This window comes from Equus quagga, chromosome 9 (assembly GCF_021613505.1).
Source record: "Equus quagga isolate Etosha38 chromosome 9, UCLA_HA_Equagga_1.0, whole genome shotgun sequence".
Taxonomy (NCBI): Eukaryota; Metazoa; Chordata; class Mammalia; order Perissodactyla; family Equidae; genus Equus; species Equus quagga.
Window position 1 is genome coordinate 18,039,992 of NC_060275.1, and position 17,410 is coordinate 18,057,401.

At 42.7% G+C, this 17,410-nt stretch overlaps 1 protein-coding gene across 8 annotated transcripts in view; it reads right to left on the reverse strand.

Annotated features, from left to right (window-relative positions):
- Positions 1 to 17,410, reverse strand: part of ZNF532 (zinc finger protein 532) — a 108,537-nt gene that overhangs the window by 46,159 nt on the left and 44,968 nt on the right. For all 8 annotated transcript variants that reach the window (XM_046670953.1, XM_046670950.1, XM_046670952.1 and 5 more), the window contains 2 exons: positions 12,684 to 15,046; positions 1,499 to 1,680 (listed from right to left, as the gene is read on the reverse strand). In XM_046670953.1, coding sequence (XP_046526909.1) covers positions 1,499 to 1,680; positions 12,684 to 15,029 — 2,528 coding nt within the window. In that variant the 5' untranslated portion in view covers positions 15,030 to 15,046. The remainder of the gene's footprint in view (positions 1 to 1,498; positions 1,681 to 12,683; positions 15,047 to 17,410) is intronic.

A 17,410-nucleotide genomic window follows, 5' to 3' on the forward strand; every position in this document is an offset into this window, starting at 1 on the left:
TTGCAGAAGTCTTAATTCCTTTATTCATTCCAACCTAAGTTTACTTTCATTATATCAGAAAAATAAAGTAAACGTTTGAGGAAAGTTTGGCATCAGTTAAAAGAACTGCACTCAGAAAATGCTGTAGAACTGCTTTCTATTATAAACAAAAAATCCAGTAATAACAGTTTCAAAATATGGGCTAAGAACCAAAGCATCATTGTGTATGTATTTTATGAAATCAAAGGCACCTTCAACGTGTGTAAGTTTCCTCCTAAGCACTAGGAGCATGCATTCTGATTATCCTGTTTTACTCCGTACCATCCCAGTGGAGAAGGAAATAGGCATCACACTCTTTTATAGACAAGGCACCATGGCACAGAGAACACATGAATTACCATCCAATTAACAGCAGAACTGGTACAAAAAACTGGTTTCTTAATTTCCAAACCAAAAGTTTTCTACTAGGGGAGATCCCAATCCGTTAAGCATTTGTGCATCACAGATTTGGACGCATGAGATAAAGATGTGAAATAAATCTTTCTTAGTGTTACAAAAAGGGACAGAGCCACCTTGGAATTGGTGATGCCATAATCTAAATTTAAATGACATAAAACCATCAAATCATACCAACTGGACCTCATTTTTACAAAACATCATAACTGTGTTCCAGCTAAAAAAAAAATTACTGTGTATTAATAGTCTAACATTAAAGTTACCAAGCAACCAAACACTTATTTTAAGATAAATACACAATACAGTAATACCTCTATTAACAAAGACACTACGTACCAATGACATGTTTTCTTGGTGGACTGTCATTGGGTCAAAATATAAAAGGCATAAGAATGCATTTCAAATGGTCACAAAGTGGAGGATAAAGTTCAAGAACGTCATCGCTCAGTTCTAGCTAAACAAACATTAGATTTCCCAGATAGTGGAAAAGACACATCTGAGACTCTTAGAGAGTAGTAAAAGGGGTCATACTTAAGACGTGTAGAGACGAGGGAGAAGCCTGGACACAGGTGATGGAGAAGGAATAAGGGCAGGTTATTTGGGGAGGAAGACTCTTGCACAAAGAGCGAAGTTAGATAAGGACACACACTTGATGCTTCAACATGACAAAAAAAAGCAAGCATCGCACCCTTTCTGTTTGATTAGAGAAGTATTAAGAGGTACAGAAATGCATGGTATCCTTACAAGGGTTAAAATTCAGAGAGCATGACAACAGAAGATTGCTAGAAAGGGGGCAGAAAGAAAAAGCTCTAACAGTTCATCAAAGCCAAACATTGCCATGTGCACAGTTTTGCCTAGAAAGATGGGCTCCATTTGCCCTCAGCTTTGTGTGGACCACAGGTATATAAACAGACCAACGCTGCTACAGACGACCTATGTTCCCAGAGATCTGTTAATCGAGGTATCACTGTATTACCCTTAAGACTGTGCACAGACCATTCAAAACAACGTGTGGTTCTAAGTGAACAAGTTTTACTTGCACGTAGGGGAAGGATATACTGACCGAAACCCAACTCTCCTCGTGTAGTGCAGACAGTTCTTGGTGACGTGGGTCTGGAAGTGCACCGACCTGCAGATGGCCCCGCACTCAGGGCAGGTGTAGGGAGATTTGTGCTGATGGATTCTCTGGTGGGATGCGTAACTGCACTGGTTGGGAAGCAGCATCTGGCAGATGGTGCAAGTCTTCTAAATAAACCAAAGCGGGAAACAGGGTTGGTCCTACGAAGTTATTTTCTAATACGCAAAGACTCTTCGTTAAGAAACCTCAAAATAACCATACATTGTGACTTCAAATACTACTATAATGGATTCTAATCCTAAGGAAAAAGCAAACTTGAAAGTTAAATGTTCCATGTGACACTCCTTACCCTGTGAAATAAAAATAACATGAACTATATACTCAGGCTCATCCTCAAGGATTAGGTAAAGAGAATGTCAGCTTCAGGTAGAGTTCCAATTTTGCTACCTTTTGCATTTCGTTTAATCAAAAAGAGGTATCAGAAGAGGAATTCCTGCAAATTACATTAGCAAGTCAATTTTAATGTATAATTACAAGTTTATGGGCATCTACCTTGACAGCAGTCACAGTTCCCAGAACTCAGAAAAAACTTTCTTCAAAATACTAAAAATTAATTAGAGGCGAATCTAGTTTCCTTTTCCAGTCACTTCAGTCATCTGAAATCTGAAATACTGGAATGCAAAAGAATGGCCACAGCAATTAGTTGTTCTTTTTTGCACTTAAATTAGTCTTTAAATGGATGAAATGGCCATTATGTGATTTATAATTAAAACCAATGAACTCCAGTTCAGATACATAAATTTAGATATTAAATTGAAACTTTATAGAGCTTAAAATCTAATCACATATAAAATAAAATTAAGACTGAAATCCTCTTTGGCAAAGGCTCGCCATCGTTAACTCACCAGCAAAAACTGAAACACACTATTTTTCAGCCTCTAACATGAAAGCACTGAACATGGCATATTTTTAACACACAAAAACAAAACACTTGAAGTAAATATAAACTGAGGACTTATTACTTCCATTCCGAAACTAACCCTAACACAGCACAGGATAAAATGTGTTTGAATACTCTGTGGACTTTCCTGCAACAAGTACCTACTAGCTTCTAAAATGTATGATTCGTATTAAAGTCAGTTAAAGAAAGCCTCAAAATATAGACTCTAGATAAGATTTAAAATGATCTTTTATATTGACAACAAAACTACAAAATTTTAAAAAGTCTTCTTATTCTTTTAGCTTCTGAATAAAGCCCAAAAATTAAGGTTTAAATTTCTGAGCAACTTAGACTAAAAAAAAATCTGAAACTCACTTGAAAATTCTTCCTTGGTTTTCTCCTGAAAGGACTAAAATACAAATTTTATCCCATAAAATGTTTATTACAATCACAAAATAAGAACATTACAGGCAGCTTTGATGAGGTTAGCATCATTAAAAAATAGTATTCCTTTTCTAATAACACATATTCCAGAGGTTAAAGCAAGCCACAGCAAGGAAAACCAATCAACAGATTCATTAATTATAAGATCCTGTTGACATCTACATTATCACAGGTAATCGTCTGTTTCTTTGAACTCAAGTTCTCTGTTTACTTTCACCACATAGTCATTAAGTCCAGGCAGTGAATTATATCTGAATTTTCACAGGCATCTTAAAATATCTTGCACTTACTTAGGAATAAAACCAGTATTTTCCATACTACTAAAGTCAAAAACATTTTATTTATAGTGTATATATATCTATGTATTGGCACTGCACCACCAGGAGCCAAGTGCTGAACTACTTACTTTTAATAAACGAATAAATTTCAGTAGATCATCTCACTTAATTCTCACAATAATCTATTAAGTAGGTAGTATTATCTCCATTTTACAGATGAGGAAATGAGGTTTTAGAGAAGTTAAGAAACTTGCCAAGGCCCCACAGTGATGAAGTGGAAGAACCAGCATTGGAGCTGGGCTCTGTGATGGAGCGGCCGAGAGAGGAGTGGGGTGGGGGTTGTAAGGATGAACAAACACACTTACACAGGGTAGGACCAGCAGCAAACACACCCGAAGGCCAGTGATGACCACTCTGTTCAGATTATAGGTGACGATTTCCCCTCCCTCTACAGCTTCTCTTTTATCTAATGTGGTTATACCACTTTTATAATAAGGAAAAACAGCAACAAAAATTAAAAAGAAAATCGGAAAAGGAGACAAAGTACGTGTTCCCTAAAAGCTGAAAAAATTTTCACCTTATCTCTCAACAAGCTATGTTAACAAATATCCTTCACGATACATATAAAATTCACAATGAATTACTTATATATTCTTCCTTCCTTCCTGTCTGTTATGTTTTAACTATATAAAGAATTACGGACATGTTGGTGGGTGAAGGGGCTTTGTTACTACGAGGTTAACTCAAATAAGTATCAAAATTATTCAATTAAGAAGAGATTTTATCAGGTATTCTTTACGAAAGAAATCTCTCATTGCAAAGACTATGAAAAATGTCTTAGAGTAATAGGGTCACCTAAACACCAACATTTCATTACCAACCTCTCTCATGCCAGTTCTTGGAGAGGAGAAGAGTTCTGTGTGGCAGGGCGGTCCTCTATGGCCCCATGGGGCTCTGGAGCCTTTCCCCTCCCCGCCCCACCCACCCCCAACCACTGACCAGCTATACAATTTCACACTCAGCCATTTCCATTGGCTGAGGCGTCTCACCCACCCAGAAAGCGGGAGTCAGTTTCGGCTATAGCCCCAAACCAACAACCTTCCATATTTTGCAATTACTGAAATGAGAGAATTCAGTCATTGGGGAATCACGTTGGATAAAGATCTTATCTTTAGTTTAATATAGATGCATATATATTCATGCGCATAGACTGTATTTACTCCCACATTTCTCTCTTTGAATGAGAGGATAATAATATTCCAGCTAATAATATTTCGGGTGGGTGAGAGAAGTGAGGTGGGCTCCATGGTTTCCAGAAGAAGCTGCTTGAGCAGAGTATGGCTAGAGCTGAAAGCTGGCTGGGGCCGCTCAAAATAACTTAATATACTTGGTATATTGTGTTAACGATGCCCAGAAAGTTCCTAAAATTAAACTGAATCAGCAATCCCTAAAGGTGAGGAGCCCTGCAGGTTAGCCACCTTATCTGCACTGCTGCAGCTGAGCTGGCTGCAACTCTGGGGTCCATTCTCACACGAGTCTGAGCTCCCTGCAACTGCAAAATCCTATGCATCTGTATCTTAGGATATCAGCCGACAAACGGGAAAGAATAATGAACCAGCAGAAAAGAAACCCTGCCTTGAGTCCTGAGTCTGCCTCTAATTGTTTCTTCAGTTGTAAAATAAAGGGGTTGACCAAAGATCTGTAACATTCTCTGAATCTATATGGCTGACGGAGATTCTACAGGAAGAAGACTGATTTTACCAATTAAGAGGTTACAGTGTGCACTTCCAAACTGAATTGGCTAAATTTAGTCATGGTTTTTCTGAGAGGTGAAGCAATGACATTCCGATACATTTAAATATCAATTATTAAATACTTCATGGAGAGGAGGAAAGCTTCTCCAGCCCCTCCATCTACTCCTTTTCTCAATGTGCCCCAAAGCAGGGATTATGAAGCAGAGAGGTTGGAATACAAACCCCCAGCCAGGGCAGATTTACCGGCGTGAAAAGTCCCACGTGCTGCATTTTTATTGCACTGCTTGGCCCTGTGTGGCTGGGAAGGTGAATGACCCATTAAAGATGCTCTGCCATCCACCCTCTCCCTGAGCTGCTCATTCCTCTGCGGGGTGGGCAGATCAGGCAGGGCAGTCTGACCTGAGCCTAAGCAGGCCCAGGGTCCTCTCCCATATCACGCAGCAGAGCGTGACAGAACTCCATGACTCGGATTCAGGCTTGGGGAGAGCAGGATGAAGAGAGCCTTAAGCCCATGTATTCCAAGCTCCTTCCAGAGACCTGCACTAGGGAGACTGCTGAGCACGGGGCCAGTTAACAAGGAAGTGGCACTTTGACTCTCTGTGACAATTGTCACTTTTGTATAGACTGTCCACAGAACATTTCTAACAGGAGGAATAACTGGCAAGGTAGACTTCAGCAAAAGCCACCAAAACCTTACTTTATCCCATCACATACTGGCAAAGTCTCAAGAAGCTAAACGCGCATTTATGGGGAGATGGAAAGAGATGCAGCGGCACAGCCGCGGACGGTCTTAACAGAAAAAGAGATCCTTTGCTGGGTTCAAACAAGCAGCCTTGGAAAACTTAGAAATGCATCCATTCGAACCATAAACAGGAGTCAAGATATAAATGGGGAGAAAATGAAAAACAAAAGGAGAAGGAAGATGGTGACTGGCCTAAACCAAGAAAAGGTTGCTCTCAAGAGAAAGGCTGAGGCCTTAGGAGGCTGGACTCAACTGACGTGAAAGGGAAAAGAAGAGACTCACCCCATTCCTAACAGCTTTTACAGGCGGGGCTAAGAAAAAGGACATTTGCACTGGGCGGGAAAGGAGACGAGGAGAGGACTCGGGCAGCCACAGGAACGCTGTGCTCCCAGGAAGCCTAGTTCCAGAAACAACTGAGACGCACAGGCTGGAAGCCTCAGGAAGAGGCTGGCAGTATAATCAGGGAATCTCTCCTTGAAGAAAGAACAGCTACACTCAGGTGTGTAAACAAGCAGCATGAAGCTTTTACTTCCAGGAAAATGGAAAAGAAGTACCTTTCCCTATTCCTCCCACGAAGTACAACTAAAAATCCTGAGTGCTATATATAAAACAAACATAAAAAGGGCCTGAAAGGTAGAGAGAGGAGGGCAGGCTGCCTAGGGACCTCAGGAACGACACAGCAATGAGTTCTCTGGATCTCTTTTTGCCTCATACAGCCCAAATTTGGAGCTGAAGAAACTGGCAACCCAGAAACACCCATGGGTAGACAAGCTTCCCCAACAGAAGCCCGCTATCTCCAGCCAAAGGACCAGGAAAGGGGGAGGCCAGCAAAAGAGAAAACTCGTAGACAATTACTGCTCTACTCGAGCAAAACAAACACCATAGGAAACGCTGGCCCCACGCCAACCATGCCAAGTCTGAGTGGAGCCCAGATCTCTACCCCCTACAGGCTGTAATAACGTGTCCCAACACCCCTGCCCAACCGGTGTCAGAGGCCAGCAGAGAAGTGGGACTTTCACCTCTACCAAATGATGAGTCCCTCCACCAGCCTAGCGGGTGTTTAAAGAAATCGCCAGGCCCAGATGGTTTCACTGGAGAATGCTACCAAACACTTAAAGATACACTAACACCAATTATACAGTCTCTTCCAGCAAATAGAAAAGGAAGGAACACTTCTCATTCATTATAGAAAGCTACCATTAATCTACCCAAAACCAAAGACCGTACAAAAAAAAGAAAGCTATATGAATATAGATACTAAACTCCTTAATAAAATATGAGCAAATATAATTCACAATGTATAAAAAGATTACACAGGGACCAGCCTGTGGCATAGTGGTTAAATTCACACACTCTGCTTCACCGGCCCGGGTTTGTGGGTTCAGATCACAGTTATGGACCTATACCACTTGATGGCCATGCTATGGTGGCAACCCACATATAAAGTAGGGGAGGACTGGCACACATGTTACCTCAGGGCCAATCTTCCTCAAGCAAAAAAAAGAGGAAGATTGGCAACAGATGTTAGCTCAGCATGAATCTTCCTTAGGAAAAAAAAAAAAATTATACAGTCGGATAAAGTAGGATTCATTCCAGAGATGCAAGGCTGGTTCAACATCTGAAAAAATCAACATAATCCACCAACCAAAAAACCCTAAATCCAATAAATGAGTTTAATAAAGTCAAGGGATACATGATAAATACACAAAAATTAACTGTATTGCTATATATGAGGAATGAACATGTGAAGACTGAAAAATACAATATCATCTACAACTGCTAGAAAGGAAAAAAAGGAAGGGAGGAGAGGGGAGAGTTAGCTAACAAAATATATACCAAACTTCTATGGTGAAAACTACAAAATGAGAAAAGAAGATCTAAATAAACAGACATTCTGTGTTAATGAAATAAACACTCAACATAGTAAAGATATCAATTCTCCCCCAAATTAATACAAAGTTTAATGTAATCCCTATCAGAATCCTAGTAAGACTTTTAGTAGATACAGACAAAACTATTCTAAAATTTATATAGAAAGGAATTAGAATAGCTAAAAACAATTTTGAGAAAAAAGAATAAAGTTGGGGGCCGGCTCCGTGGCCGAGTGGTTAAGTTTGCCCACTCCACTGAGGCGGCCCAGGGTTCAGATCCTGGGCGTGGACATGGCACCGCTCATCAGGCCACGTTGAGGTGGCATCCCACATCCCACAACTAGAAGGACTGGCAACTAAGATATACAACTATGTACAGGGGGGGTTTGGGGAGATAAAGCGGAAAAAAAATTGGCAACAGTTGTTAGCCCAGGTGCCAATCTTAAAAAAAAAAAAAAAAAGAATACAAGCTTTCTTAATCAAACTGGCAAATGTTGACATTCCATCTTGCTTCTTCAAATACCCAAAATAACACTCTTGAAGTGAAGGAAAGCATATCATGTGGGAAAGAAAAAAAAAAAAAGAATAAAGTTGGAGGAATTCGTCTACCAGATTTCAAGACATTCCAGAGTTACAGTAATCAAGATGTGTGGTACTTGAGCAGGTGGACATGCAGATCAATGGAACAGAACAGAGAACCCAGAAATAGCCCCACACAAATACGCCCACCTGATATTTGACAAAGGCAACTCAATGGACGAAAGACAGCCTTTTGGACAAACGGTGTTGGAGGAAGTGGACGTGCACGGCAAAAAAAAATAATAATAAACTTCAACCCAAGTCTCACACCTTATACAAAAATTAACCCAAAATGTAAACCATAAAACTATAAACCTTTTAGAAAAAACATAGGAAAACGTTTTCAGGATCTAGAGGAAAGAGCTCTTAGACATGACACCAAAAGCACAAGATATAACAGGGTAAACTGATAAACTGGACTTCACCAAAATTAAACTTTTGCTCTGCCAAAGACCTGTTAAGAGATGAAAAGACAAGCCACAGACTGGGAGAAAAAGACTTGCAACCACATATCCAACAAAGGACTAGTATCTAGAATATATCAAGAACACTTAAAACTCAACAGTAAAAAAAAAAAAAAAAATCGAATTAGGAAATGGGCAGGAGACATAAAGCAATGTTTCACCAAAAAGGATGTAAAGGTGGCAAATGAACATGTGAAAAGACGTCCAACATCATCAGCTGTTGGGGAAACACAAACTAAAACCACAAGGTATCACCACACACCTGAGAATGGCTAAAACAAAAAATGACACCACCACCAAACGCTGGCGAGAACGCAGAGAAGCTGGATCACTCATATATTACTAGTGGAATGGAAAACTGCAGAGCCACTCTGGAAAGGAGTTTAAGAATATAAGTATGCAACTACCATATGAGCCAGCAATTGCACACCTGGGCATTTATCCCTGAGAAATAAAAACACGTTCACACAAAAACCTGTACACAAATGTTTATAACAGCGTGATGCATGATAGTCCCAAACTGAAGACAATGCAGACATCCTTCAACGACTGAATGGTTAAACAGCCTGTAGTACAACCATACAATGGAATACTACTCAGCAATAAAAAGGAACAAACCACTGATATACGCAAGGACCTGGATGAATCTCAGGCAGTTACATGCTGAGTGAAAAAAGCCAATCTCAAAGGTTATACATGGTATGATTCCATTTATATAACATTCCTGAAATGACAAGTTATAGGAATGGAGAACAGATTAGTGGTTGCCAGGGGTGGGGTGAGAAGGAGGTGGAGGTGGTTCTAAGAAGGCACTATGAGCGACGCTTGTGGTGATGGAAATGTTCTATATATTGACTGCATCAATGTCAACATCCTGGTTATGACACTGTTCCAGTTTTGCAAGATGTTACATTGAGGAAACTGGGTAAAGGGTGCACAGGATTTCTATGTATTATTTCCTACACGAATCTAAAATTATCTCCAAATAAAAAGTTTAATTTTAAAAGTTGAATGATTTGAGAAGGAAGACCCAGAACATCAGCACGGGACACTTCCAGCGTTATCAGGTCAATTTAAAATTATCATGGTAACTGTAAGTAGCAGGTGGGCAGGAGGAAGGAAGGGGAGAGCAGTCCTGCCGCAGTGCAGTAATACGCCTTCCTCTGGGCCTTGTAAACTCAAAAGCTGAAAGGCAATGAGCAAGCGGTGGTGGACCGGTCAGTCTTGCTAAGGTCCTGAGGTCACACCCTTTAACCTTCAGTATTGACCTTCAGCAGCAAGGTCAACTCAGGAATCCGCTGTGGATGCTTCTCTAAGACTGTGCAGACTAGTGACCCTGCCCCGGGCAGACCTCAGAAAAGCCACACAGGGCTTCAACGGCCCTGTGTTCCCACTCTAGAAAGAACAGCCAGAGCCGGATGTTACAAATGCAAGGTGGTCTACTTTTTCTCAGTTCGCCAGGGAATTAGCAAAAATGTGGAAGACAAAAGAGAACTGTAAAGTAGAAGTTTTAAATACATGGAATGCAGGGGACTACAGAGGAAAGAAGGGGCTACGGAAAGAATCTGGTACCTGAGGTGGCATTAGTTCAACTTCTAAATCTTATAAACTTATAAATTTTATAAATGCCATTCTCAGAGAGGAAATAGTTTATAAAGGTGGGTTTTTTCCTCAATCAAATTTAAGTTCACAAATTGTAAACTGGCCAACGGTCGTGTGAAGGGCAAACTCGAGAGGATGAAGAATTTTTCCTCTTCTCTTCTGTCCCTCCTGTCTTCAGCCCCACCTCCCACTCCCACCACTACCTGATGCCACGCCAGGTGAGGACCGTCAGGGAGGACCACTCTGGCTTCCACTACATATGAGGCTAGCACAGCAATAGCCATAAGGATCCTACCGGCCTCTGGGACGGTGGAAGAGCCTTGCGGGGGGTTAACTAAACTGAGAGAGCTGAAGAAGTGGCAGCCTCTCCTCTGACCACGTGCAGCCTGGGCTGCTGAGCCAGAGGCCAGCCTGCCCACCTGGGTCTGCACCAGAACCCTCTGGGTCAGTGCGAGAGGAATGGGAAATTGCGGAGGGGGGTGTTCTGGGCAAGGATTTCAATAAGAGAAGGGGAAATGAGGAACAGGAAGGGCGTACCATGGGGCCTGTTTCTGTTGCCAGCCTGGTGGTGTCTGGCTATGCGGGCAGCCGAAGCTCCATGAATATACTCTTCTCAGCGAGCTGAGTGGACACTCAGCTAGGAAATAAAATAGAGGGTGAATGTGCGGCTTAGTGTCTATTTGGCCCCAAAGTTAAGGTACATTCTTTCAGAGGAAAAAGGTGAGTCTCGCTATATACTTGTCCCAGCAAAATACAAAAGATCAAGGCAAAGCAAGTGCACACACAACAAGAGATGCTAATCGGCCTCCCTGCGGAGAAGAGCTTCGCCCTTGGTGGACCCAAGTTTGGCTGCTGAGCCTAAAAGGTTAACAGAAAACAAAAACCAGAATACAGGGAAGAAAGAAAATTCCTACCTTTCCGCCCATGTCCTTCTTCCTTCCTAGAGAAGAAGGGATTTCAAAGAGCACAGACGTATCTGAGGGCAGCCAGATGCCAGATACCGACCAGCACACGTGAGCCAGGAGCGGGTGGTGAGAACACCAAAGCCAGGACACAGTCTACCACCACCACCCCCCGCCCCAAAATACCAGCAGGTATAGAAACAAGCCCAGAGAACAAACAGAAGGGAAGAAATGGCTTTTTTTCCAACTGCATCCTTTTAAGAGGGAATGAAATACTATCCTTTTGATGGAGGGGTGACAAGATAAGAAGGGACCCAGACAGAACCCACACACTATCGCTAGCAGACGCTGGAAGAGCTATGCCAATCACTGGCTTCTTGAACCAGCCAGCCGCTTCTCTCTCCTTGAGTGTTCTACTGTCCGAGCCAACAGAACATCTCACATCCAGTGAGGCAAGAATGCTCCCAAAACTCTTTATCATTTGCATTTCCACTAAACTGAAAACCCAGAGAAAAACAATAGTGAGGTATTCTTGATCTTTTATTCCCCAAACTCAAAATCTTCAAAGAACATAATTCAGTAGTCGCCCTTGGGGAACTAACTGATCACGGTGACAGTTCTAGACGTCTGAAGCAGAGCATAAACCTCCTACTTAACAAGATACTGGAGGCAAATAAAGGAAAGATCAGTTTACCCCTGGGGCTTCATAAAACAGAAGTTTGAGCCAGAGTATATTAGCTCAAAGTAGTGCCCCTTTCCAATTTCACACGTTTTCTGGTCTGGACGATAAATCATGTGGTCTCTCTAGCCTGAATTAGTTTCATTCAACATGTCCAGTTACTTCCAAATGATAGGCATCCTATATTAGTAGAACACATTTACTCCCTGGCCAAAAGCTGCCTTGTGGAGAGAAGCAGATGATAGAAATAGAAGCGCTTACTGATGCCCACTGTGAAATGTATTTCCCCAACATCAACCTACACTTCACCCCAAAAAACAAAAATTCTTTTTAAATGGAGATGGGTTTTCCAATTGTAGCTTAAATTCATCACAGTAAAGAATATTACTGAAAATACTCCTGGACCGACATCTTAAGCAAGCACGCAAGTCATAAAAGTGGGTACCAATTAGGTGTGTTTAACTATAAAGAATAGTAATTATCAATAACAACGGGAATTTTTAAAATCCCAAAATTGTCGCTAATAACTCAAGAACGTTGGTGATGCAGCCTGACTTGAACACTTAATGCAACGAGATGATGCTGTAATTAGCTAGATCTCAGACTTCTGACATATATTCCAATGATCCGGCAATTAAGAACTCTACTTACCCTAAATCTAAGGTGCCATAACTCACAGTTTCTTTCTGTCTAAAAGAATCACCTTCTCCAAAAGTTGTTTTTTAAGTAAGACTCATGTTTCAACATTGTTCTATTCTATGAAAACAATCATTGCTCTCTCATATGTGAGAGAGACACACACACACACATCCCCCCATTTAACTGAGCTCCCACTGCTAAAATCAAGGGCATCAAAGAGAGCACGCATGTCTACAGATTCACCACCAAAACACCGAAACGTAAGTGATACTCTACTTGTCCACTCGTGTCTGCAGCCTGCTGGAAATGAGTAGCCAGTGACGTCTCATCCTGGAAAACTTCATTACACTCCAAACATTTCAGACTATGCCTGCAGAGCTTGGATGGGTCTTCATCTAGAGGCATAGCTGGAATGATGGGTGTGCTGGAAGGAGCCGATATGACTGTCCCCGTTATGCCAGACTGAATTTTTGTGACAGTGTGTGTGCTGGCTCCCACAGAGCTCGGAAGAGCGGAAGATGAAGCCGAAGTATTGCTTGACGGAGAAACAATCATTTGATCTGCTGGGACTGGCTTTAAAATCAAGTGGGAGCACTGCATCACGACTCCCTTTTCCTTGTGCCCACGGGCGTGGGAAAGGAGACTGCATTTGTTGTAAAAAACGAGGTTCTTGGTACAGTGGTTGCACGTTACTTCAATGCGCACGCTGCGTCTGTCGTAGTGTTGAGTCAGGCTCTTCTCCAGAGCGAAGGAGTCGCCGCACTCCAAGCACTTGTACCCGCGGGTCGGTAACGTGATGCCCGCGTTGGCAGGGGGACTGAGGTTGGGGATGTAAACTGGGACTGGGTTGACGCTACTCAGCACCTTGTTGAAAGCTTCCACCACAGAACTCTGCAAGGAGGACACCACCTGGACTCGAGACACCTTTTTGGGTGGTTGTGAGGCTGCTGCATTGATTATTGCCTGCTTTATTTGCTGCTGAGGTTTGGTTAGCACTTGGCGGAGCTCAGAGGTGGCCTGGGCGCCCTGAGGCAGAAGGTTAAGGTTGGCGAGGTGCACAGTCTTTGGCACGAGTTTGGCATTGGCCAGGCTGGATGCCGGCACCACGACAGTTTGCTGCTGGATGGCGTTGGCAGCTTTAATGATGGCACTGCTGGCACTCTGCACAGAGGCAGCAGATATGACCGTGGCTTTGACCGTCGTGTTGTTAGCGAGCTTCAAATTAATGACTTGAGATCCCGCCGTCTTCACGGCCGACACTGGGAGGAAGGCAGTTGCCACAGGCTTGATGGTCACCTGTTTGGGGGTCAGCTCTGCAGGGGCAACTGCGTTGGTGACGACCGCCGACTGGAGGGGCGCTCTAGGTGGGGAGGAAAGGACGGCAGCCGACGTTGGAGACGACAGAAGTGACGTCACAGACGCCATCATGGACCCCGTCTGCTCAGAAGGCTTTTTCCCAGAGTCAAGATCAACTTCTGGCAATACCCTTGTCACGGTTCTCTTTATTTCCCCAGAAGACGTCTTAATGGTTTTTATGCGGACTTTGGGAATTGCTGGTGTTGATCCTGCGGGAGAGGACGGCGATCCCTTGCTACTGTTTTCACTTGAAATGCTCCTGGGACTATCTGGCTGCTTCAGGGATGCTTTTTTCGTCCCATCGATGAGACTCTGGGATTCAGGAGACTTCTCAATGGCTCTAGGACTATCATTTACTTCTTTTGGTAACGGAGAGGATTCCCGTGAATTGGTCACCGGGTCTTTACAGGAGTCTGAAGCAGCCTTTTTAGCACTCAGTGCTGCAATGGCAGCTATACATGAGGAAAGCTTGGAGGATGGCTTTGTCCTTGATGGCGCGACCCCACCAAGGGTGGTGTCATTCTTCTCGGAGCTCAGCTTCCCCTCGTGGACCCTGTTTTCAAGCACCTTTTCAGAGTTTTCCTTCAATTTATCCTCCACTTTTCTGACTTTAAAAGGTTCATAAACACTCAGATTTATAGAATTTGTTTCTGTTTCTCTCTTCACAACTTTGCTTTTATCTATATTGCCTGAAGTAGAGATTCCAGTTTTGCTTAAATTTTCCCCTCCAAGTGCTTTTAGTTTCTCATAGTCCTGTTGGGGCACTGACCCCGTCAACACATTCGATCTAAAACTTGAACGCAAGTCCTCTTTATCAGGGGGGTCATCCACCTCTATCTTCTCATCGTCATCAAACTCCTCAGCACTTGAAATGGGGCTAAACTGGCTGAAAGTTGAGTCTTTTAAAGTCACCTCTGAGGTAGGCACATCTCCTTTCAAGGACTTCGATCCATCTTTACTATAACTGTCAAGAGAAGACGCTGTGAGAAACCCATTATGTAAGCCATTGCCTGTGGGATTGTGGCCATCTTTCTCTGTGCCCTCGGAGGAATCAATGTTCCGAACATTCTTCACAATAACACTGACGCCAACGTCAGAAGAGGATGGTGTGTGGGAGTCGTCATCTCCATGAGCGTTCTGCTTGATGTGGCTTTCCTGGTCATCGTGTCCAGACTCAATAGCTGCTTTGGGATCGACCATATCTGGGATGTCAAATGCTGCCAGGAGGTCATCAAAGTCCGGGGTCTTCATATCCCCCATGGTCATGAATTTGATCAGATGTTCTGTTAAACAAACAGAAAATAATTCCATCAGCAATTAACATTTTGTAATGATGAGACAAATATCCCTCTAGGATTTACATGAACATAGTGATGATCACCAAGAAAGAAGTCAATAACTGCACTTATTATAACCACAGAACTCTGAGTCAAAGTGAAGACAGATAAAGCCTTGATAATTATAGCTTCAAGGTAATTCCTTCAAAACGCTGTGCAGCATTACCCGCGTGGCACCTCTCTAACACAAATGGAGTTGCTCAAAACTGTTACAGTATGAAAAGCAGGTTTTGGTGTAACAACTAGAAAATATGTCATTTATCACTGGGTTCATGATACTGTCTTCACAAAAAGCTACTTCCAAACATATTTTGATCTTGACAGCATTTAATTCTACTGGCAAAATTATCACTATTATACTCAACATCAGATTTGGGGTATCACATTAAAAGAAATATATTACAATCAAAAAACCAACTACAGATTTCATTTCAACCATAGAAAAAATGAGCATTCCAATCCACCAAAGGATATCTACAGCTAATAAAGATCTACCTAAGATTTAAAAAAACCCCTAAGTAGCTGATTCCATCAGCTGATTCCATCAGTTTTTATCTAATCCTAATTTTATTATGTTAGGTTAAAAAATACTCTCCCGGCAGAAAAGTACAGCATCCCCTCCGTCTTCCTCCTGGTTCAGTGGTTTAGTGGTTAAGGTAACACACAGCTGTTTCCTAACTACCACTCATCCAACAGAGCTGTGCATGTAGCTGCGGCAGCTGAGACAGGCCCTTCCGTGGAATCACTCCTCACGTGTGACAACATGGACCCAAGGACGTGACAGAGCCCGCGAGAAAGAAGGTCCTCTCTCTTACACCTGGGCTGGATCACGGTGGATAACACTTGACGAAGAAGTGCTCCCATTAATGTCCACAAAACCCCGGATGGTAGGAAGATGGAGGGTTTTAGGAAAATGGACGGTCACAGCCATTACTAAAGATGAACGACGTAGAAACACATGAAAGGCTTGGGGTCTTTAAAAAGGGCCCTTCATCCCACCTGCAGAGGACAAGCGATTGTCAGGATCAGATAAAACCTCCACTGTGAGAGAGATCTTTCTCCTCCCTGGACCCCCAGAGCACTCCACCTTATGATTTTCTTATTTTCTAGTATGAGCTACCATGTGTGTGTACTTGTCTCTTCTTCCCTACTAGCCTGTCAGCTGCCTGAAGACGGGCAATGTCTCACCCTCCTCTACACCATAAATGCCAAATAACTAACACACCACAAGTCAGGGACCAGAACACTGGCTTTATAACAGAAGGACAGGCCTAGACCCAGCTCTGGCACTCGCTAGCTCTGAGACCCTCAGGAAGTGAGGGAATCTCTCTGGGCCTGTTCCTTCCTTCTGCGGCAGACGGAGGCCAGCAGCCAGGAAGAGAAGGAGAGAAGGAAGGGAAAAGGGAGAATGAAAAATAGGGAAGTAAGGAGATTAGGAAGCAACAATCAGTGTCAGAAGGGACGAGGTTTCAGCGGATTTGGGCAACTTTCAATGGAAGAATTAGCCTAAGTGATCTGTAGATACATATTCCTAGACTCTGCTCTTCAACATTTACCATGTCCTTCCTCCTTTAAACCTGCTTTAAATCACTGAGAAGTTGTCTTCCACATTTTATTGAAGTATTTAATGACTTTTTTCCTGGTACAATCTGCAAAAGATCAGGCATTCCTAGTAAAAGAAACTATACAAGGGTCAAGGTAGAATTTTTACTCAGGCAACAATAGCCATACCTGTGAAAACTCACAGAAACTACAAATCCATCAGCAGCTGCTAAGACACTCTCAACATATTCACTCCCTCTGGGATATGTCCAAACTCTTCTAAGAATTTGGTGGGAAAAACTATTGTTGAAGATGAAATAAACACTATGGTTCAAGAGGAGCTGAAGAATAAATCGCCTTCCATTCACATATGTCTCAGTTAATACAAGTCTAAAGAAGTCCCGCATACTTTTCTCTAGATGGTTTGCTGAGCTTACAGAAAAGACTCCGTGGTCCACTGTTCTCTCAGACGGATGCCTGCAGGACATCACAGGAACAGTGTACCCCCAACACCAAACTACAGCCAAGACAAAAAAAGCAGACGAAACAAAAATCAACACTTCTAAGCTGACGTCGATGTGAAAATATCTACGAGAAGTCATACCTAGTGCAAAAGTTTGTGATTATGATTTTCTTTTTAAAATGAAATTGAGGGGCCAGCCCTGTGGCTGAGTGGTTAAGTTCACGCGCTCTACTTCGGCAGCCCAGGGTTTTACCGGTTTGGATCCTGGGCATGGACATGGCACCACTCATCAGGCCATGCTGAGG